Raw genomic sequence first — 23,104 nt, 5'->3', positions numbered from 1 at the left:
GTTACATGAAGTTAATTTAAGCTAGACTTTTAAAGGGCAAATGGTGATTTTTCAGTTTCTCTTTGAATTTAAAAGCCAAATAAACCTTAATTCCCTTTTATCCATTAATTTTAATTTAACAAGCTATGTATATTTTTGTCCCCTCCTAATGTCAAAAATTTTTGATGTTTTACAGGGAGTCTCTGGTGACTTAGATTTCATCATCATTCTAACCAAACCTATTAAAAATTCTGTTTAGTATAAGTTAAAAAAGATAATGACATTTGAGTGTCATTTGCTGTAGACTTTTTATTTCAATTCTTCATCCAATTAGAATGTATTGATATTGACTATTTTACTTGTGGGAAATCATCTACTAAAAGTGTAAATCACTTTATATTTAACAAAATTTTTTGAATGAAGTTCTAAATTAGGTTCTTGTTTGATATAATGGGAGACAGTTATATATTTAATATATTAAAATTAACTTAGTATGTCCAAGAAATATATTATTTTGTGTGAAACACTTGAAGATCCTACCCTAAAATAAAATAAAAATCTCAAAACATAAATACATATTTATTATATATGTTACTCTTTTCTTCATTAACTAATAGGTTATTGAAGAAAAAAATGAACTGATAAGGAATCTTGAAACCCAAATAGAATGTTTGATGAGTGATCAAGAACATGTGAAGAAAAGTAGAGAAGAAGAAATCGAGCAGCTCAATGAAGTGATTGAAAAACTTCAACATGAATTGGCAAATATTGAACAGAAGACATCAGTGGATGCTGATTCTCTCCCAGAAGAAGCAGATAGTTTAAAACATCAATTGGATGTGGTAATAGCGGAAAAACTGGCTTTGGAGCAACAGGTAGAAACTACTAATGAAGAAATGGCCTTTACGAAAAATATACTTAGAGAAACCAATTTTAAAATGAACCAGCTAACACAAGAATTATTCAGCTTAAAGAGAGAACGGGAAAATGTGGAAAAAATCCAAAGCATACCAGAGAAAAATGTTAACATGGCTGTAGATGATCTTAGCAAAAATAAACCTGAACTAGAAGCGATACATACTGAGGATGCTCTTAAACCCCTAGAAAATCTGACTTACCTCAAATCTTTTGAAGAAAACAACAGAGTTTCCATAAATAGTTTGGAAACAAAGGTGCTACAACTTGAGAGCACTGTGAGTGCAAAGAACTTAGAACTTACCCAGTGTTATAAACAAATAAATGACATTCAAGAGCTGGCCCAGGCAGAAACAGAAATGTTTAAAAATAAGATTGTAAACCTACAGAATATACTTGAGGAAAAAGTTGCTGCTGCTCTTGTGAGTCAGGTCCAACTTGAAGCAGTTAAGGAATATACAAAACTCTGTCAAGGTAGACAAGCAAGTTCATCAGAGCCTGAAAGAACAAATACACCGAATTTAAATCAACTAACAGAAAACAAGATGGAGTCAGATGTATCAGCATTAATTTTGAGAATATCAGAATTAGAAAGCCAGGTGGTTGAAATGCAGACCAATTTGATTTTAGAAAAAGAACAAGTAGAAATCGCAGAAAAAAATGCTGTCAAAAAAGAAAAGAAGCTACTAGAACTACAGAAGTTACTGGAGGACAGTGAGAAAAAACAGGGTGGCAAAGAAAGAAAAAGAAGCCCTCAAGGAGATTTTGAAGTTCCCAAGGTTAGTTTGAATTTGATTTTTTTTTTTCACTTAAATAGCCTAAGAAACTTCCTTTGTTCCTTAAGCTCTTTGCTAATTTACTAAATTAGAGAAGGTGTTCTTATACACCTAGCAATCGTAAATAAAGAGTTTTTATAAAAATATTACTATTCTATTACAGTCATATAATCACTAGAATAATGGATACAAACTATATTTTGTGGTCTTCACATCACATTATTTCACTAGCATAGGTATTAAATATAGCAGTCAGAAGAAACTTAGAAATGTTAAGTTTAGCAAATGCCCTCTGGAACTTGTGTAGGTTTTATCCTTTTCCCTCTAAAATGTATTTATATGATCATCCCTTTAGATAATGGAAAATATAAAAATATATTAGTGTTATACTGAATTAACATGTAAGCAATCTCATTAGTTTTTGCAGATTTTATACCTAAATATGAATTTCATCCTTTCCTAGGAAAAAATTGCATTTAGCCTTTGTAAGTCTACCTATATAAAGATCTGAAATTGCAGTTATTTCTTAGCAGTAGGACTGATATGAAAGGACCTTTTCACATTCTCACTTTACATATTTATAATTTTGAATAGTAGATGCACAGTCTTATCTGAGCACCAGATTAACTGATATATCAGAATTCTATAAATAGATCATTTATTTTGCAAAGGACAATAATTCTTGCCATTTACTAGGCTTTTTTCTCCTAGCTTACTGGAACTAAAATTACTATAAGTAATATTAAAATAGTGATATTACTATTAATATCTAATATTATTAAGATACTATTAATATCTTAATAATAAAATAGTGATATTACTATTAATAATTACTTATTACTATTAATAAGTAATATTACTATAAGTAATATTAAAATGTTTTAGTGACACCTGGTATCTTTTGAGGAAAGTGGCATAAATGGAAAGTTTTCTGAATGGTAACAAATATTTTTATTAATAATTATAAATCTTTAGGATGTATACTAATGACATGATTTACCTTTGATTCCTAGAAAATCATTCTTTTCTTACTGTCTCAAGAATATAAAATGATGGCTCTGAAAGTTTCCCTATTTGTTGAAAGAACATGGATCATTTAAACCCCTTTTATTTTATAGGCAGTCAGTCATTCATGAAAAAGCTTCATTAGAATATATACATTCCTTCAACTTGGCTATATTTTTTTAAGTGGAAGATGCCTGTATTATGAAAGCAAATCTAAACTCTTCCTAAGCCTTTCATTGTGAGAAATAGAATTGCTTTCCTTCAGCCTCCCGACAATTGTGTATCTGGAGTTAAAGAGATTTAACAGCAAGAATCCAGATTTTTAAATGTAATTGTTTTTTAAATGCTAATGTTTGTTAAGTACCTTCAATTCTTTGGATGAAAGGTGCTATATTCTCTCAGTGTAAATTAATAAAAATATTATAGGAAGTTTGTCAGAAAATTTTATGTAATATATAGTCTGTAGTATGTCCCGATAAGAAGTTAGCATTTTCTATTAACACATTTTAAATTTAAAAAAATGCTTATTCCTTCAAAAAAAAAAAAAATGATGTGTTTTTTATGTTTTTCCACTGTTATTTAGACAACTACTGAGCTAATTCATACCCAGGAAGAAAGTGGATTTTTTGGTCAGCTTGAGGCTCTTCAAGCTGAATCAGCAGCTACCAAAGAAGAACTTGCCAGTTATAAAGAAAAGGCAGAAAAACTCCAAGAAGAACTTTTGGTAAAATAAGTAACATAGCTGCTAATGCACTTATTTCTACCTATATTTTATTTCAAAGTATATTCTCTTTTATAAAAACAAACCCAGATCCATAGCTTAAAGCTAGAAAAAAAGTAAAAACCTTTGTGAATTTGATGAAAAGTTATAAATTTCTTTACTAGCATCTTCTTGCTTGTTTTGACTTGGAATCTTTCTTAGGAAGATGCTTTTAATCTCTAGTCTATTAACGAAGGAAGAGAAAAACAGATGTTAAGAACTATGAGAACCCATGAGGACCAAAAGTAGAGGCAGATAAAATAATTTAACTTCTATAGTGACCATACATATATACGAATATATATATGGAAACAATGAATGCTTCTGAAGTATTTTTTTTTCTATTATTTTGAGGAAAATAAATATATTAGCATGAATTATACTCTCTACTCTAAATTCTACATTCAGTATTTTAAATTAAATGTTCTATTGTTCTATTCCTTATGTTTCAGGTGAAAGAAACAACTGTGGCATTTCTCCAGAAAGATCTAAGCAAAGTTAGAAATCAACTCACAGAGGCAGAAGAAAAATTATCCTACTTAGAAAAAGAAGATAAGACTGAGGTGCAAGAAAACAGAAGGGTCTGCATATTAGAGCCACTTCCTATTAAAATGGATAAAAGTTCCGCATCCCAGACAGATGGGACTCTCAAGGTCAATAGCAGCAATCAGACTCCACAAATTCGTGTTAGAAATGCAGGAATCCAAATCAACTTACAGAGTGAATGTTCATCAGAAGAAGTCACTGAAATAATCAATCAGTTTACTGAAAAAATTGAGCAGATGCAGGAGCTACATGCTGCTGAAATTTTGGATATGGAATCCAGACATATTTCAGAAACTGAAACCTTGAAAAGAGAACACTGCATTGCTATTCAGTTACTGACAGAGGAATGTGGTACCTTGAAGGCAGTGTTACAGTGTCTGAGATCTAAAGAGGTATTTGGTTTTCCTAATAAGTGTTTTTCAACATCCTGTGATTTTTTTCAAAATTCTATGTTTTTAAGAGAAAAAGAAGTTTGGGAGAATCGCTTCCTTATGATAAAATTACAGTTTTAAGTCTTTCATTGTGTAGAGTCAGATAATAACTACCCCCAAAGTTCCTGTGCAGATGTAGAACATGATGTTTTCATTCCATAATACATGACTGTTTCTTCTTCTTATGGTAATATCCATAGAGAAAAAATTAAAGACTTGTAAGCCATAAATAGTTTCATTTATTGTGAAAGCTGTGACAGACTTAATTGAGTTACTTAATAGCATTACAAAGACCAAAGTTATTCATTGGACCCTATTTTTATTAACCCAAAAAAAGTTATGTTTTCTGTTTGTTTTCTCTAATTAGGGATCCTCTGTTCCTGAATTAGCACATTCTGATGCTTACCAAACTAGAGAAATATGTTCCAGTGGTAAGTTATATAAATTTCTGGAATTTTTATGGTACACCTGCTTAGAAAGTGTTCATTTCTTTTTAATAGTCAATGGTTTTCTTTATTTTAGATTCTGGATCAGACTGGGGTCAGGGAATTTATCTTACACAAAGTCAGGGATTTGACTTACCATCAGAAGGCCAAGGAGAAGAAGGTGAAAATTCAACAGATTCATTTCCAAAGAAAATAAAGGTACTAAAGGACATATCTTTTAGTAAAACAGCCAGTGTGGTTTCTATATTAGACATAGTAGTTTATTAGAAGTTATATAGTAAGACTCTCTCTGAAGAGAGCATTGCAGAGCTAGCAGGAACCTTGGGGATTATTAAGTTTTATTTTTGTATTTTGCAGATATTAAAGTATAATGTATTTAATAATTATTTGCATAAAGATTTTTTAAAATTGTTATTACTTATATTTTTATTTGTCAAAATTATTAAAGTGGTCTCAAGGACTAGAAATTATCTCCTGCATAATTTTTTGGTCAAATTCGTGGCTATTCATTAAATCCAAGAGAGAGCATTAGATAAATAGAAGGAACAAAGTCACAGGCCATCTTCTGGAATTGGCTTACCCCTCCACAGGGAAAAAGAGGGTATCGAGTAATGGTGGGCTGGTACTTCCTGTCTGCAGTGGCTTTTCTAAAACAGTCTAACAAGGTAAAGCTGTCTTGCTTAAAATGCATTTAAAATGTATTTCTCCTTGTATGTCTGACTGGCATTCTTTGAAGAAGTTGTCATAATTCTGGCTTCGTGGTTTTGGTTTCCAGGGATTACTGAGAGCTGTCCATAACGAAGGCATGCAGGTGCTCTCTCTCACTGAATCTCCCTATAATGACAGAGAGGACCATTCTGTTCAACAAGTTTCAGAATCTTGGCTAGAAGAGAGAAGAGCTTACCTCAGTACAATCTCATCTCTTAAGGATTTAATTACCAAAATGCAAGTGCAAAGAGAAGCCGAGGTACTCAAAGAATATTACGCATCTAAATAGTTTTATATTATTTTAATCAATAGTAAGGCACTTTGCAAATTAATATCTTGAATTTCATGATGTATTTTCATGTGAATTACTATATATGGTTTAAATGCCTCAAGTCATACACTTGAAAATAAATTCACATGCTCTTAGGCTTCTAATATTTATTTTGGTTAGTAGCTCAATATGATTTTTAGAATGTTTTTTAAACATGCTTATTTGGAAACTAACTTTTGTTTTTCATACTCTGCTAGGTTTATGATAGTTCTCAATCTCATGAGAGCTTCTCAGACTGGCGAGGTGAACTTCTGCTTGCCCTTCAGCAAGTTTTCTTAAAGGAGCGCAGTGTTTTACTCGCCATATTTCAGACTGAGCTGACAGCTCTGGGTGCTAGTGATGCAGTTGGATTATTCAACTGTTTGGAACAGAGAATACAAGAACAGGTATCAAAGTGAAACTTTTAAGTAAAACATTAAAAGAATGAATGCTTTTTAATAGTAATAAGAAAATGAGTTAATGATTAGTTTTAGAATAAGTCTGAAGGTTAAAATTTTTTTCTTTAATTAAGTTTATTGGGGTAACGTTGGTTAATACAATTATATAATTTTCAGGCGTACATTATCCTTTGACATCTATTCTATTAGTATCTAATAGTATCTATTAGTATATTCTATTGTGTGTTTTCCACCCAAAGTTCAGCTACCATATATTTGAGTCCCTTTACCCACTTTATCCTCCCCCTACCCCCGCCCCGCCGTATATTTGCCCCCTTTACCCTGTCTACTTCCCCACTCCTCTCCCACTCCACTAGTAACCACTAGGCTATAGTCCTCTGGTAACCACTAGTCTGTAGTCCATGTCCATGAGTCTCTGTTTGATTGTCCTGCTCATTTGTTGCTTTTAGGTTTATATCCCACATATAAGTGATATCATCTGATTTTCAACCTTTTCTGTCTGGCTTATTTCACTTAGCATGATTATCTCGAAGTCCATCCAGGTTGTCTCAAATGGCAGTATTTCATCTTTTCTTATGGCTGAGTAATATTCCATTGTATATATATATATACCACAGCTTCTTTAGCCAGTCATCTATCGTAGGACACTTCGGTTGCTTCCATGTCCTGGCCACTGTGAATAATGCTACTATGAACATCAGTGTGCAAATATCTTGTTGGATATGAGTTTTCAAGTCTTTGGGGTAAATACCCAGTAGAGGGATTGCTGGATCATATGGTAGATCAATTTCTTAGGTTTTTGAGGAACCTCCATAGTGTTTTCCATAGTGGTTGTACCAATTTGCAGTCCTACCAGCAGTGTATAAGGATTCCTTTTTCTCCACATCCTCTCCAGCATTTGTTATTACTTGTCCTGTTGATTATAGCTGTTTTAATAGGTATGAGATAGTATCTCATTGTGAAGGTTAAAATTTTAACAGGAGCCACTAAGAATATTTAGAAGAAAAATTACTACCTTAAGTATTTTTATCTTATGTTAGGAAATAAATAAGACTGAAATTAGTGAGCTGGTCATCCACCTAAGGAAGTTAGAAAACAAGCAACAGTCAGTTCTCATTATTTGCAGTAGTTAGATTCTGTAAAGTTGCCATGAATGTTGAGCCATTGCTACTAGGGGACATATAGGAGTAGGTTCCTGTGAGCTTCTGCTCATGACATTTTTGCCAACCAGTCAATATATAACCTTGTTTTTTGTGCATTTCTGTTTAAATGTATCTTGTTTACTATATATTGTTGATTCCTTAACACTGAACTCATGACCAACCACATTATAACTCAGGCCTAAACAAGAAACACGTGTTTTCTTCGTAAAATACAGCTTTCTAGTATTTAGGAACATTGGATAATACTTCATCACTATGCTTGGGGACCCTTTTAAACTGCAAAATCTCTAGTAAAAATAGCACAAATGTATAAAAAACACATTTCTAAATGGATGGCAAAAAGGACATTGTTTATAGTATAAGGGATGAAAGAAGAGGCATGGTGTCACCTTGTTTGTCTTTAGCTAGGAACATGTGTATCTGGCCACTTAAAATTTTTGCCACTCTGAGTGTTTTCAAATGACTGTAAAAGCACCGCAAATACTGATTTTGGGGTCACAAATATATTTTAGTGAATAGGCAAATTTGTAAATACACAGTCAACAAATAATGAGGCTCAACTGTAATAAAGAAAAAAGAAGTCGGTGAAATGCATTCACTAGTACAATAGAGAGGATAAAAATGTTAAAAGTTGGTGTTTTGAAAGGCTAATAAAAATTTTTCTGGAGAATTGGTTAATGAACATGGTAATTTATTTTCTAACATACGAAAAAAATTTAGGAATGAAAATAGGATCATAACTAAAGATATAGTTGAGATATAAAAATAATATAATATTATGAATAACTTTATGTCAATTCAAAACCTTAGGAGAAATGGACAGATTTTCTAGAAGAATGTTTTCTATCAAAACTCATTCGGGAAGAAATAAAAAACCTGAAAAGACCTATAAGTAGTAAAAGAATCAAATCAGTAGTTCATAACACTTGGAGCCCAGATCTTGATCTTTAAGTATATTCTCCATTAAAGGAATTTGGACTCTTAGGAGAAATGGCTGATCCCAGGGCTGGAGCAAAGAAAGTACAAGATAAATCTGGAATATCTCATTTTGCTAAAAAGGAATTGTTCAAAGAATAGAAGTGATATGTCAAAAGGTAACAGAAGCCAGCTTGAAGGAGATCCCACTGGCTAAATTTGGGACAATTTCAACATCAAACTAAGTAATGAGTGTGACAGATTATAAACCAAAGAGTAAATAAGAATTCATGAGTTCATAAAAATATAATAAATGAATAAAAATTCTTTTTTACAGTTAGAATGCCAACTAGTGTGTAGAAGAAATGAAAGAATTAGTAAATCACCCGTTATTAAACACTATAGTCATAGTCAACTCAGTGTGATCAGGAAAGTATATTTACATAGTCTCAAAGTAAATCATCAGAAAATCCTTTTTAATTACAAAAAGAAAAGCAATAAGTTTACAGTGGAGAACCTTGCAAGTACCACCTTAACCAAGTGATCAGAGTTAATATCACCAGTAAGGGAAAAGACATACATCATGTACTTCCTGATATGAAGGACACAATATCACTTTTGTGCATAGGGACAAAATTTACTCATAGGGACATATTAGACCAAAACAAATTGATCCCATTACACATCTATCAGAATGGCCAAAATAAAAATTAGTGACAATGCCAAGTTGCTGACAGAGAATCTCTCATATATTCTTGTTAGGGATATAAAATGGGGAGAGCCACTCTGGAAACTGATCTGGCAGTTTCTCATAAAGTTAAATATACACTTACCATACAACTTATAAGTCATACTCACAGGTATTTAATCTGACAGAAACGAAAACTTACATCTCCGTAAAAACCTATACATGAATATTCATTAGCAGTTTTATTTGTGGTAGCCCAAAGCTGGAAACAACCCAAGTGTCCTTTGACAGGTGAATGGATGAACAAATTATAGTAGATCCATACAATGAAATACTACTCAGCAATGAAAAAGGAACAAACTGTTGATACTCTCAACTTCTTGTATCATATAAACTCCTGAAATGATGAAATTATAGTGATAGAGGACAGAACAGTGGTTTTTAGGAGTTAGGTTTGAAGAGAGGATGTGACTGCAAAGGAGTTTCTTTGTGTTGATGAAACAGTTCTGTATCTTGATTGCAGAGCTATTTACATGAACCTATGCATGTGATAAAATTTCATACTTCTGTACACAAAATGAATGAGTGCACATAAAAATTAATGATACCCGAATAAGTCCTGCAGTTTAAATAGTATTATACCAATGTCAGTTTCCTGGTTTTGATAATATACTATAGTTATGTAAGATCTTATCAGGGAAACTGGCTGAAGGGTACATATCTTAAATTATTTCAAAAATAAAAGGGTTTTAAAAATTGAGGGGTCATACTACAAAATAACTAGCCTGTTCAAAAATTCAGAGTCACAAAAAACAAAGACTTTTAAAGATCACTTTTGTTCCCTTTTGCTATTAAGGACATTTAGCAAAATTTAAATAAGCTTTATACAATATAGTAGATTATAGTAGGTTAATTTCCACTTTGATAATTGTACTGTGATTTGTAAAAGAATGTTCTTGTTCTTAGGAAATATACACTGTTGTTTTTAGAGGTTGAGGAACATCTGTCTGCAACATATCCTCACACATTTTGGAAAAGAAAAATAATGATATGTGCATGTCTGTGTATAGATATACACAGAGATATATATATATACACACACACACACAGAATAGTAAAGTAAATGTGGTTAACATTTGGGGAATTTGGATGAAGGATATATGGAGATTCCTTGCACAATTTTTGGAGCTTTTCTGTGAGTCTGAAATTACATCAAAATATGAAATTAAAAACAATTTTTTAAAACTCTACCCATAAGAATTACCCTAAGCCCAAATGGTTTTATAGGTGAAATCTACTAAGCATTCGAGGAATAGCTAATGCCAATCTTACACATATGCTCTTCATTGTTGGCTGATTGGAGGAATGCCCGATCTTTTTGTGAGGAAGCTAGTATAACCCTGTTCCCAAAATCAGACAAAGATAATACAAGAAATAAAAAATATGGCTCGAGGTTGTTCCTGAAAATAGATGCAAAAATCCTAAACAAAATATTAATATACCAAATCCACCAATGTACATATTTTTAAAGGCACAGTCACCTACACTTATCCAGGGTTGCAAATATAGCATAATACTTAATAGCATACTATTAAAAATAACTCATGTGACTCATTACTTCAACAAATTAAAGGGAAAAAAGATGATCATCTCAAAAGATAAAGCTAATTAATTAGAATGAAGAATTTTATACTTTAAAATACCTTAAAACAAATAACAAACTAAAAAAGGGATTTCCGGACCTAAATAAAGGATATGTCTAGCAAAAACCTACAACAGTCATCACATCTGATAGTTAAATATTAAAAATATTTTTTAACAAAGCGTTTAACTTTGTCCTAAATGTCTAGCTAGCAAAGCAAGAAAAGTAAATAAAATAAATAAAGGTTGGGGAAATAAGGGGTTGGGAGACCCCTTATTCACTCACATAGAATACCAAAGAGAATCTCTGCACACAGATTTTTATAATAAAAAAGTTTGATAATATTGCTGGAGAGAAGATAAAGATGTAGAATCTGATTTCTCAACAAAAATAAAATATAATTTTAAAAATAATTATTTATAGTAGCATTAAATGGATAAATTCCTGAAAATATATAAACTACCAAAACTAACTCAGGAAAAAATTAAAAATCTGAATAGATATGTAATAAAGAGTTCAATTAGTAATTCTAAAACCTCTCACAAAGAAAAGCCCAGAATCAGATGGTTTCACAGGTGATTTCTACCAAATGTTTAAAGAATTAATGTCAGTCCTTAACAAAATCATCCAAATAAAGAAGAGAAGGGATCACTTCCCAACCCACTCTGTAAGGCTGGTATTGCTGATTACAAAACCAGACAAAGACATCACAAGTAAAGAAAGCTACTGACCAAGTATCCAGTGAGGTTAAAACAACCAGTGGATAGATGGGCAGATGACATATGTGCTCTTCCTGACATGGAAGACGATAAAGACTATTCAATAATTAAATAAAAAGATACTCAGAATGTACTCTTTTATTCATAATATGAAATACCATATAATAATGAAAATGAATGTGAAGTAGTGCTGCCTGTGTCAAGACAGTTGGTTCACTAATAGGTTAAGTGAAAAAGACAAATTACACCAAGATGAATACAATATAATGCCATTTATATAAAGTTTTAAAACGTAAAACAGTATTGTATATTGTTTAGGATATGTATGTGTATGTAACATAATATACAGAAAGTATGAAATTAACACCAGACTTAGACTTTGGTTATTTCTTGAGCAGGTGGTACAGAGGAGGATGTGTTCCGGAGGTTGTACACAGGGGGCTTTAGTTGTATAGGTGCTGTTTCTCAGGTTAAGTACATGGGTGTTTATAAGTCTTAATGTTTTCTTGTGTGTTTGAAGAATTTCAAAATAAACGTAAAGATTAATAACCAGAAAGTAAATACTAATGAACAGGAAGAGGAAATTAATAATTTCTTTTCAAAATTTTAGCATGTGTATTCCATTCATTCTTCAGACTTCCTGCTTGTTAATTTTATTGTCTTTACAGCTCTCTTCACCTGATTTTTTATTTTGCATTGTTATAGGGTATTGAATATCGAGCAGCTATGGAATGCCTTCAGAAAGCAGATAGAAGGAGTTTGTTATCTGAAATTCAAGCACTGCGTGCTCAAATGGATGGTATAAAAATGACGCTGAAAAGAGAACAAGAGAATGAACAACCAAACCAAGGTGTGCTGTATGATAGGCTTATATGGTGTACAAATAGGTGAAAATATTTCACTTTGTCTTTCATCCTATTATTCAGTTAAAACACATTTCTCCTTAGTCACACTTTTTCTCATTCTCATATCAAAGAGATAATATACATTAATTACTCTAGGGATTAAAGGATTGTCCAGTTGGTTTTAAATATATATATATATATATGTTTTTATATACATATATATCTGAGTGTATATATATTTATGTATTTTATACACATACCAACACATATAACCTCGAACACAGTTGACCCTCGAACAACATGGGAGTTAGGGGCAGTGACCACCCGAGCAGTTGAAACTCTGAGGATACTTTAAGACAGTCAGCCCCTTGCATATTTGAATTTCCAACCACAGATCAAAAATTCAGTATTTTTTTTTTGAGTTGAAAAATATTTATTTACATTAGAGTTCTCTAACCAGGTACAAACTCATATTTAGCTTTGAGAATAGAAATAAAATAGGTAATACTCAATCTTGCTGTGCCATCTAAACTTATCGCTCCATCTTAAACAAAAGCAACAGTTCTTGAAATTGGGAAGAAGGGGTGGTTGTGGAGGTGAGGAGCTTGTTGCTCAGTTACTGCAAAGAAAAAATGCTGTGTGTGACACAGGCTGGTAAGGACATGCTTTAAAATACCAAAGGACTTGGTTTTATCTTCTGTAGAGTTTGAAGACAACCTTTGCTAGCTATGTGTGGAGAGAGAATGACAGTAACTCTTACAAAATACTTTAATGAGAAAGACTGTAATTTTCTGACATGGAAACAGATATATTTAATTTAAAGTGAATAAGCATTGCCTTGACAAGGTTGTTTTGCCCATTAAGTTCATTATCTTTCTTTCTTTGAACTCTTTATGAGGATAACCTAAAAGAAAAAAAAATTCACAATGAAAGCAACTATTTCTTTTTTAATTCTTTTTTTATTGTGAACTATGTAACATGAATACAAAAAAAAAGTGCAAAAAGTAAAAATAGGCAGTATAACAAATTATTAAATGAGTATCTGTGGAAATATCCCCATATTAAGTACCCCAGAAGCCCCCTTCCCACACACATACTCCTCTACTAACCTAGAGGGAACAATTATCCTGATTTTTTTTGTTGTTTTACTATCTATTTATAAATTCCTAAACCTTATAAGTTTAAAGTTTTTCCTGCTTTCGGACTTTCTCACTCTATATATGTTTGTGTCTTGCTTTTTTTCACCTCTCTGTGACATTCTTCTGCACATTATTGTGCAGTGTTTCTGATGCATACATGCGTAAGTGCTCTGGGTACATACCCAGGAGTAGAATTGCTAGGTTAATAGAATACATATCTTCAAATTTATCAGATAATGCCAAACTGGTTTCCAGAGTGGTCACATCAATTTGTACACTTACTAGCAGTATATGAGAGTTCTGTTGCTTCACATCTTTGCCAACAGTTGATATTGTCAGAACTCTATTGCCAATCTGATGAGTGTGCAGTGGATTGTTATTTGTGGTTTTAATTTATATTTAATTACTGAAGTAGTTTAGTCCTTTTGTCATTTGATTATTGACTGGCTAGATTTCCGCTTTTGTGATGTGCTTGCTTATATCTTCCCTACTTTCAATAGGGGTGTCTGTTCATTTACATTGAGCTGCATGGGAAAATCATTAGAGAGTAAAGCGAAATGTAAAATTTTCATCATATTTAGTGTAGACACATGTCTTTGTCTTCAGTTATGTTTAATATAATGATAGAAACTCCTGTCTTTTTTAAATTTTGAAAATTACACCATAGTCTTACATTTGTCTTTGGAAAGCTGAAGATTTTAAATGTCTTAAAATAGTTTAGAGAAAACAGATATAATGAGATCACAAATTAAATATATGCCTTATATTTAGACATAGAATTAATTGAAGATTGTTTTTAAAGAGTTGCTTAGTATATTTTACTGAAGTTGAATCAAACCCCATTGAAAGCTTAATTATCACATAGATATATATTTATATATGTAAATCCTTAGCCTCTACTCCCTAAGACATAGTTCTAAAAGCCTAAATTAACATGATTATCTTCTAAAGCCAATATTATTTCTGCTTCTTAACATCAGTAATGTGAATTGTACTATTAAGTGATGAACTTTGATAAAATTGTTTAAGTTAAAAATATATCTGTGATGGAATAGTGAAACAAAAGAATAGAGTAAAAATCACACCTAGAATCTTCTAAATCCTAAAATAATGACTATTAATATACAAGTAAATATGTCTCCAGACCTGTCATTGTACATATGTATATGTTTATATTTTCACAAAAATAGGATTCTAATGCATATTTTACAAGTTTTTTAAAAATTTATTGTGCTTAGGGAGTTAATATTTCAGTTTGATTTCATTGTAACAAACCTATAGCAAGAGTTTGGTTGGTTTTTAAAGAAAAAAAAAACCTTGATCCAAATTGGGGTTTGGGCTTCCCTCTTCTCTTACTCGTAAGTTCCTAGGGACTCTCTGTGAAGGAGCGCCAAACAAAAGCCAGCAGTGCCGACAGTTGCAGCCATGGTTACGTGGGTAACTCCTGGAAGGACTTGGTGTGCCTATCAGAATGCGAGCTATAGGAATTCCAAATGAACAAATACAGGTTTCTATTGTGTGAACACTTGAAGTATTTTTTATTTCAAGTCTTGTATCCATTAACGTATTCTGTTAACCTTTTATCATACTTAGATATTTATAGTTCTGAAATCTTGATCATTAGCACTGTGAGGAAAATATGTATAAAATGTATTTATATGAATTTCTAACTTTTGGGACTATAATATTTTCACATTTGCTTCGTAATAATCTAAATTTCAAGTCAGTTCTTATCAACAAAATATTTATAAACCAAATGTGAATGGCTCAATCATACTTTAAATATTAAAAATTTTCCATTTAGAACTCTTGGAATATAACATACAGCAGAAGCAGTCTCAAATGCTGGAGATGCAAGTGGAGCTCAGCAGTGCGAAAGACAGAGCAACAGAATTGCAGGAACAACTGAGTTCTGAGAAAATGGTGGTTGCTGAACTGAAGAGTGAACTTGCACAAACTAAACTGGAACTAGAAACAACACTTAAGGCACAGCATAAGCACCTCAAGGAATTAGAGGCATTCAGGTGTGCCAAGCTTCCTTACAAACCTGTGTTAGTGAAGAAATTGGGATGATTTTGTCACAGACATTGTGCAGATCTTACAAAAACAACACTATACATGATGTATAAATAGCATGAAACTTTATTTATAGGAAGAACCACAGTGAAAAGGAAAAACTCCAAATTTTTCCAACTGACAAACTCATTAAGTATTGGCTTACTCTCTACTGTGGCTTCAGTTCTGTTTGAGACTTGTTATATAAAAATACATAATTTTGACATTTATTTTACCACCTAATAATTTGAAATGACATTTATGATCTCAATGGAATTCATGGTTTAGTTGGCTAATACATGCAAAATGTTTTTAAAGATATGCAAAATGCTTATAAAAAGAATTGTTTGTGTAAATACTGAGATATTCTGCTTGCTACAGACACATTTACAAGTAGTCTTTGTTTTGAACATTGTTTTTACACACACAAACACATGGTAATTCCCGTGTTCAGTAGAAGACTAAGGAAAATTTTATTAATGTTATTTTGTAACAGTTGGTTTGCAATGGTAAATAATAACTAATAGTTGTACTACTAAAACAGTTACTTTGAAATGAATTTTTGCATGGTTTATATTTTCCTATTAGCTAGTTTACAATGTGCCTCTACTTTTTCAATAGAAGCTGTACTCAGTCTTTCTCTGTCACTATATAGTAGAAGTTGTTTTATGAAAGTTCCTTTGTCTCTGATTTAGGTTGGAAGTTAAAGATAAAACAGATGAAGTACATTTGCTTAATGACACATTGGCAAGTGAACAGAAAAAATCCAGAGAACTCCAGTGGGCTTTGGAGAAAGAGAAAGCCAAACTGGGTCGCAATGAAGAGCGTGATAAAGAAGAACTTGAGGTATTGTCTGTCTTTAAATCTGTAGAAAATCCAAAATGAAGGGAGGGTCTGGAGGCCTTTCACTTTCTGAAATGTCAACCTTAGAGTCTTTACAAGGTACAATAAGTTGTTTGCTGTGTGTTGAATAATGTTATAGTGTCATCCAAACTATTTTATCAAGAAATGCTAATGATGTTTTTTTTGCTTTACTACATCCAAGGATCCATACAGACTGTTCTGCTACAACACATGTTTTGGGACTGTGAATTAGTATATATACAATTTGATAAATATAGCAATCATGCAGAGGTAGTTTTGGTTCCCATATTCTTCTAGGTTAAGGGAACAGTGATACTTTTCCGGCAGGAAAAGCCCCTGCTGCTGTATTTTAAGAAAACTCTTAAATGAGTCCCTTCTCTCTGAGTACTCTCCCGGAGAGGGATACCCAGACTCTCACAGCTCGCAGTCAAGGCGGGTTGTACCACACGCAGTGCGCCACTGGCTCAGAGTCTTCAATCCACATCATCCCAGACCCCTTAGCTCTATACTAAAAAAAAAACAAAACACACAGCTGTGTAGCCAGCATTTCTGCCCTATTACTTTTCAGGTGTTTGTTTGTTTGTTTGTTTTTAATGGCCACTGTGGTAGCCTCCAGGCGTAGTAAGCTCTCTCCCTGGCAAGGACATGTTATGTCCTCAGGTATTGATTACTATTTTTTATCATTACAAATTTGCATAGGTTTTGAATAGTTTGTCCCTAACCCCACTATCCCCATAAGCCCAATTATTTTTAGTATATGATACTGGGAAACAAAGTTTTTCAGTAACTCATATCACATTATAACAGAAGTATTTTTAATCATTATTCCTAGAAGAAATGTACCCTGCTTCATATTCCTTAGCCAGATATGGTTAATGTTTGGGGAGAAAGTATTATTTAGCTTAGCTATCTTTTGTTTATACTCTTTGATGAAAATCAACTGGCTGTCCAAATAATTATGCTCTAACCACTGAAAATTTCAGTTAATAAACTAGATAATCGGTTCCATTACCAAATACTACCGACTTAGTATTAATAAAGACACAATTGTATACTTACAAAGTATTGTAATAATATTAACAAATTCTTAAATTCGACTTTCTTCTATAAGGATCTGAAATTTTCACTTGAGAGTCAGAAACAAAGGAATATTCAGCTAAATCAACTTTTAGAACAACAAAAACGACTTCTGAACAATTCTCAGCAGGAAATAGAATCACAAAGAGTGCTACATGATGCCCAGTTATCAGAAGAACGAGGTCGAAACTTAGAGCTTCAAGTACTTCTTGAATCCGAGAAAGTTCGGATTCAGGAGATGAGTAGCACCCTGGATAGGGAGCGGGAATTGCATGCACAGATGCAGCAGAGCAGTGATGATGGTGGGCAGCCTCGGCCCTCCTTACCCTCCGAGGACCTCCTTAAGGAGCTTCAGAAACAGTTAGAGGAGAAACACAGTCGCATAGTAGAATTGTTAAGTGAGACCGAGAAATATAAACTGGATTCTTTGCAAACAAGACAGCAAATGGAAAAGGATAGGCAGGTTCACAGGAAGACATTGCAGACAGAACAAGAGGCTAACACTGAGGGTCAGAGGAAAATGCACGAGCTCCAGTCCAAAGTGGAAGATCTTCAACGCCAGCTGGAAGAGAAAAGGCAACAAGTTTATAAGTTAGACCTTGAAGGAAAACGACTGCAAGGGATTATGCAGGAATTCCAGAAGCAAGAACTAGAACGAGAAGAAAAACGAGAAAGTAGAAGAATTCTGTATCAGAATCTTAATGAGGTAAATTCATGCTTTGTTTTAGAGTATTTTTTAAATTTTTGATATTGGATTAAATTATTTAAATAGCTATGTACAAATTTAAAAATGAAATCTATAGACGTTTATTTGGAGTATAAACAGTACAGCTGATCCTCAGATAACATTGTTTTATTCAACTTTGTTTTGTTATGAGGTTGATGAGATGCAGTAGGAACTTAACTCTTATTTACATCAATTAGCCTATGGTAAAATTGGTTTCATTATATGTCATTTTGCTTAGAGTCACAGAACCTATCAGTGACATCGAGGACTTAACTATAATTATGTCCCCTTAAGAAAGAATGTGATATGCTGTTCATTTATAATTATTGGGATTTTTTTCTGCCCAAAATTTCCAGCCAACCACATGGAGTTTAACCAGTGATCGAACTAGAAATTGGGTTCTTCAACAGAAAATAGAAGGAGAGACAAAGGAATCAAGCTATCCTAAACTGATTGAAATGAATGGAGGAGGAACTGGCCATAATCATGAATTAGAAATGATCAGACAAAATCTTCAACATGTGGCTTCAAAACTACAGCATCTAGCCCAGAAAGCCTCCAGCAGGTGAGACCTTTCTGCCTGACCTTTGGAAAGGGCTTTCTTAGACAAGCTGAACAGTATCTGTCCCTCACTAATAGCCAGCCAAGGGTGGGGGATTGAAATTTTAGTTAATGTTTGTTTACATCAGGAGGTGATATTCTTTAACAGAGCTCATATACCTGAAAACAAATATCTTAACACTTTGACCTACAGATAGAGATCACTTAATGTAAGAGAAGGGTGATAGGTGAAGCAGAGTGTTGCCTGAACTATGTTTGTGCTGGTCAGCACTGCTAATTGAGAAGATCTCTTTTGACTTTGGTTTTTGGGGGGTTTTTTTTGAAGATTGCCATTTGAAACAGCAGATGATGAAGATTTCATTTGGGTTCAAGAAAATATTGATGGAATTATTTTACAACTGCAAAAATTAACTGGCCAGGCAGGCAAAGAGGTAAGACTTTTTAAAAACTCTTTGTAAAGTATCAAAGCAGAAATTTATTGGAAACTATATGAATCATTTGAAACTGGCACCATATTTTCTAGAGTTTTACTTTTATCTTTTTATTTATTTTAAATATTAATAATAATGTTTACCTTCTCCCAGTAGAACATAGTGAAAGCTTGAGGGGAAATTAACTTTCATTATCATTATTGAATATTAGATTGACCTCTTATTGTATTATGATAACCTTTACTCCTGCCTTACCAAGCAACTGTAGCTCCCTGAAAGCAACACATTCTTGCTCAAGCGTCTGCTGCTTGAGCTGCTCCTTCTGCTTAATATACCCTTCCCTGTCTTCTTTCCTGCCTGATAAATTCCTGCTTATCACTTGAGGCTCAACACAAGCATCATTTCTTCATAAAATTATTGTTCTCAGTGCCTGTCCATGTTTTAGTATGTATTATTTGTAAACATTCGTGCTTATGTGACCTTATGCCATTTTATCTTTCTAGCCTACCTCAGCGTCCCCAAGTATGTCTTGTGGCTCATTGACTGAAAGACTACTGAGACAAAATGCTGAGCTGACAGGACATATCAGCCAATTGACCGAAGAAAAGAATGATTTAAGAAACCTGATTACGAAGCTGGAAGAACAGATCAGGTGGTATCGACAGACAGGAGCTGGCAGAGATTATGTACGTCTGTCTTTCTCATGTCCACATATTGGAAGTAGTGCAAAGAAAGTTATAATTTTTGCTATCTGGTTTAAATTTTTAACCCTGATAATGTAAAAATATTAAGTGTCCAGTTCTTATTAGAATAATTGGAAAATTTTATAGGGATGACAATAATAATAATAATAATAGCTATTATTTATTGGGAGCCTTCTCTGTGCGAGATTCTGTGTTTATACCTTTACAATCTGTAATCCACATCCAGCATTGCACATGAGAAAAATAAAGTCAGCTGTCAAAGATCAAAAGCCAGATACTCTGCTACCTATCAAACAGCAGCAGACATGTGTTAAAGATGTTCAGATTTGAATTCTGACTGTTCTCTTAAGTTATCTATCAGTTATTGTGTTCGTAACTGAAGTGAAAGATGCCATTAAATTTTATATTTTAGTCTAATAAACTACTCTGGGGATTTATTTAAAAATTTTTTTTATTTAATAACTACAAAATAAATTGCTAGCTTTTATAATATAAAAATAGAGAAGACCTGTAAAACAGCTGTGCAGTCCTACACACAGTAACACACCCACACAGCTTCTGTAGGGATCCTCTCCCCCAGTGTACATGCCAGGCGCTTCTGTCCTCACTTCTCCAATGCACTATTTCAGGCCCAGGCTCAACATTTGGACCCAGATAGTCTGTCTATTTAGTCTCTAGACTTTTTCAAATCAAAGCTCTGCTAGGTTTAAACACTTTCTCTGGGATCACAAGGATTTCACAAGGATTTTTGGTTGCAAAATTAATTTTCTCAGCAAAGGACCGTGTAGTTAAAGTTAGTATATATTCTTTAATGTCCGTTGAGATTAGCTTTGAACTTTCCCTAAGCTTGGAAAGCTGAGACTTCTATATCCTCCATAGGCATCCCTTTAACGTGTTTAAATCAGATTTTTCTTTAGAGACTTGTTCTTAAAAATCAATTAAGTAGTCTCTGATCTTTACAGTTTTCTAGGTTTTCCTTCAGTGGTGGCACCAACATTGAAGCCATCATTGCTTCTGAAAAAGAAGTATGGGACAGAGAGAAGCTGGCTCTCCAAAAATCTTTGAAGAGGGCAGAAGCCGAAGTATACAAATTGAAGGCTGAACTAAGAAATGAAGCTTTACTTCAAAATCTGAGCCCTGATTCTGATCATACCACTGTAAAGGTATGCAACATCTTCCATCTAAACTTATACCGAATGAAGCCGGTCCTCTGCTTTTGCCTTGTTTCATCTCTCACAAACCTAAAATCTAAAATAAACAAAGAGCCTAACTATAACAGTATTCAGATTCCAGTGACTAAAAGGAGGCAGAAGTATAAGATTAAGTTTAATTATCTTTACTTTCAACTTTGCTGATAGGGTACCTGCCATCCTACTGCCACTACTCCTTTTTAAAAAATAAAATCTAGGTTATCTTCCCCTAGAGAACAATGTGAATGACTCAATAATGTTTTAATGTTCTTCCCTTCTTTAAACATAGAGAATATATGGTAAGTACCTGAGGGCAGAAAGTTTTCGGAAAGCTCTCATATATCAGAAGAAATACCTGCTGCTGTTACTGGGTGGCTTCCAGGAATGTGAAGATGCCACCCTGGCTCTGCTTGCCCGCATGGGGGGGCAGCCAGCCTTCACGGATCTGGAGGTGATCACCAACCGTCCAAAGGGCTTCACCAGGTTTCGGTCGGCTGTCAGAGTGTCCATGGCAATTTCAAGGTAAAGTGCTTGAAAAAAAATCCATTTTAATAGACTCTAAAAGTACTACTTATTTTTAATCTTTTCTCTTGTTTTCTGCCTGTTGTGCTCTGTATTCGTACACTATGAGACATTTACCGTAACTAAAACATGCCTGCTTCTTTCTAGGTTTTCATCCTTTTTTTAGTAGGGACAGTTTATGTTGTCCCAAAGAGACCCTATGAAAAGGGCCTTCCCAGGTGCAGGCAGCTGGTGACTTGGAGCTGACACATTCAATCTGGATTTTTTTTTTTTTCTAAACCTGAATAAGCCCTTGAACTAGCTCTCAGACATGTATATAAAAGAGATAGAGGGAAAAAAAAAGATTTTTGAAAAATTACTTAGGCTGATATGTATTCATTTTCTTCATTTCTGAAATAATCCATTCTTGGGGCCTAACTACAGAAAGCCCTGGCCTCTTTATTTAGGCCAGAGATTAGCCGTAAAGGCATTGGACTCTGCTCCTGCTTTTGTCACTGTTTCTCTAGTAGCTCCAAGCCAGGAACACACTAGTACTCATTCTGTATCTGGGTGAAATGGAGTCAAGACTCAAACTAACATGAAGACCTGCCTACTGCAGTCCTCTGACCTGAGTGGTATATATCCCAGACACCCAGGCTTCTCTGTGCTTCTCCTGCCTCTCATTTCTGTAGGAGCCAGGCAGTCTCAAAGGATTTGGTTTTTAAAGTTCTTCCTATCAGGTCACATCTGATGTATCTTCAGGGGGTTTTGCCCTTATCTCTTCACCTGTTTTTCTTTGAAAAATATGACTCAGAATTTTTTAACTAGAAGCTGAGATCACATAGACCAGAGTGTCATTTCTCAGATGAGGAAATGGAGGCAGGGAGAGATTGCAAAGCCGGTAGTGGTAGAGCCAGAACAGCCAGCCAGGCTCCCAAGTCTCATCCACGTTGGCTCTCTGAAGGGAGCTCACGTTTTATCTTACTGATGGTCTTAGACTCTCCCTGCCTCGACCACTGCACATCGACCACTGCACATCGCAATCTCATGGTTCTGCTCCACCCTCCTCCTCTTTCATTCCCTTCGTCACGTTATGCTTCTCGTGCAGGGTTAAGTGCTGGGAGCTGCATCAATGAAAAGGACATAATCCTCAGCTAAATCCCTAAAGGCGGCTCACTTCCTAGTGGGGAAAACCAGCATGCCCATAAATTAGAAGACACTAAATGAGAGGTCACAGGAATTAGCTGTTAATTTTGATTAGAAGAATCTGGGAAGACTCCATGAAAGCCAGTTGTCATTGAAGACTTCACTCTGCATCAATCCCTTTTTTTCTTTTCCTCTTATATGTGCGTTGTATTTTGACCCTCCTAAAACAGCCTTGAAACTGATTTGAATTACAAAATCAGAATTGGTGTTCCAAAAAGCTCCTTGGGCCAGTACAAGGCAGGCAGCAACTTGCTAAGCTGGTTTATGACGCTGCCACCGCAGTTGCTTTTGATGCCAGCATTGTCTTTCATCCCTGACTACGTGACCTCACTCCTCTTTCAGCTTTCCCAGCTCACTCTGCCAGTTCATTCTCTTCATATCT

The 23,104-nt window shown here is 33.9% G+C and overlaps 1 protein-coding gene across 8 annotated transcripts in view; it reads left to right on the top strand.

Annotated features, from left to right (window-relative positions):
* AKAP9 (A-kinase anchoring protein 9) overlaps positions 1 to 23,104 on the top strand; it is a 148,853-nt gene that overhangs the window by 121,567 nt on the left and 4,182 nt on the right. For all 8 annotated transcript variants that reach the window (XM_039878121.1, XM_039878128.1, XM_039878125.1 and 5 more), the window contains 16 exons: positions 597 to 1,673; positions 3,259 to 3,399; positions 3,888 to 4,373; positions 4,780 to 4,843; positions 4,935 to 5,056; positions 5,634 to 5,825; positions 6,095 to 6,283; positions 12,128 to 12,272; positions 15,211 to 15,430; positions 16,157 to 16,307; positions 17,437 to 18,108; positions 18,486 to 18,694; positions 19,016 to 19,121; positions 19,625 to 19,807; positions 20,788 to 20,988; positions 21,305 to 21,537. In XM_039878121.1, the coding sequence (XP_039734055.1) occupies positions 597 to 1,673; positions 3,259 to 3,399; positions 3,888 to 4,373; positions 4,780 to 4,843; positions 4,935 to 5,056; positions 5,634 to 5,825; positions 6,095 to 6,283; positions 12,128 to 12,272; positions 15,211 to 15,430; positions 16,157 to 16,307; positions 17,437 to 18,108; positions 18,486 to 18,694; positions 19,016 to 19,121; positions 19,625 to 19,807; positions 20,788 to 20,988; positions 21,305 to 21,537 (4,391 nt within the window). The remainder of the gene's footprint in view (positions 1 to 596; positions 1,674 to 3,258; positions 3,400 to 3,887; positions 4,374 to 4,779; positions 4,844 to 4,934; positions 5,057 to 5,633; positions 5,826 to 6,094; positions 6,284 to 12,127; positions 12,273 to 15,210; positions 15,431 to 16,156; positions 16,308 to 17,436; positions 18,109 to 18,485; positions 18,695 to 19,015; positions 19,122 to 19,624; positions 19,808 to 20,787; positions 20,989 to 21,304; positions 21,538 to 23,104) is intronic.

This window comes from Pteropus medius, unplaced genomic scaffold, assembly GCF_902729225.1.
Source record: "Pteropus medius unplaced genomic scaffold, Ma_sr-lr_union100, whole genome shotgun sequence".
Lineage (NCBI taxonomy): Eukaryota > Metazoa > Chordata > Mammalia > Chiroptera > Pteropodidae > Pteropus > Pteropus medius.
Note: the sequence above shows the minus strand (reverse complement) of the source record. Positions and strands in the feature narration are given on the sequence as shown.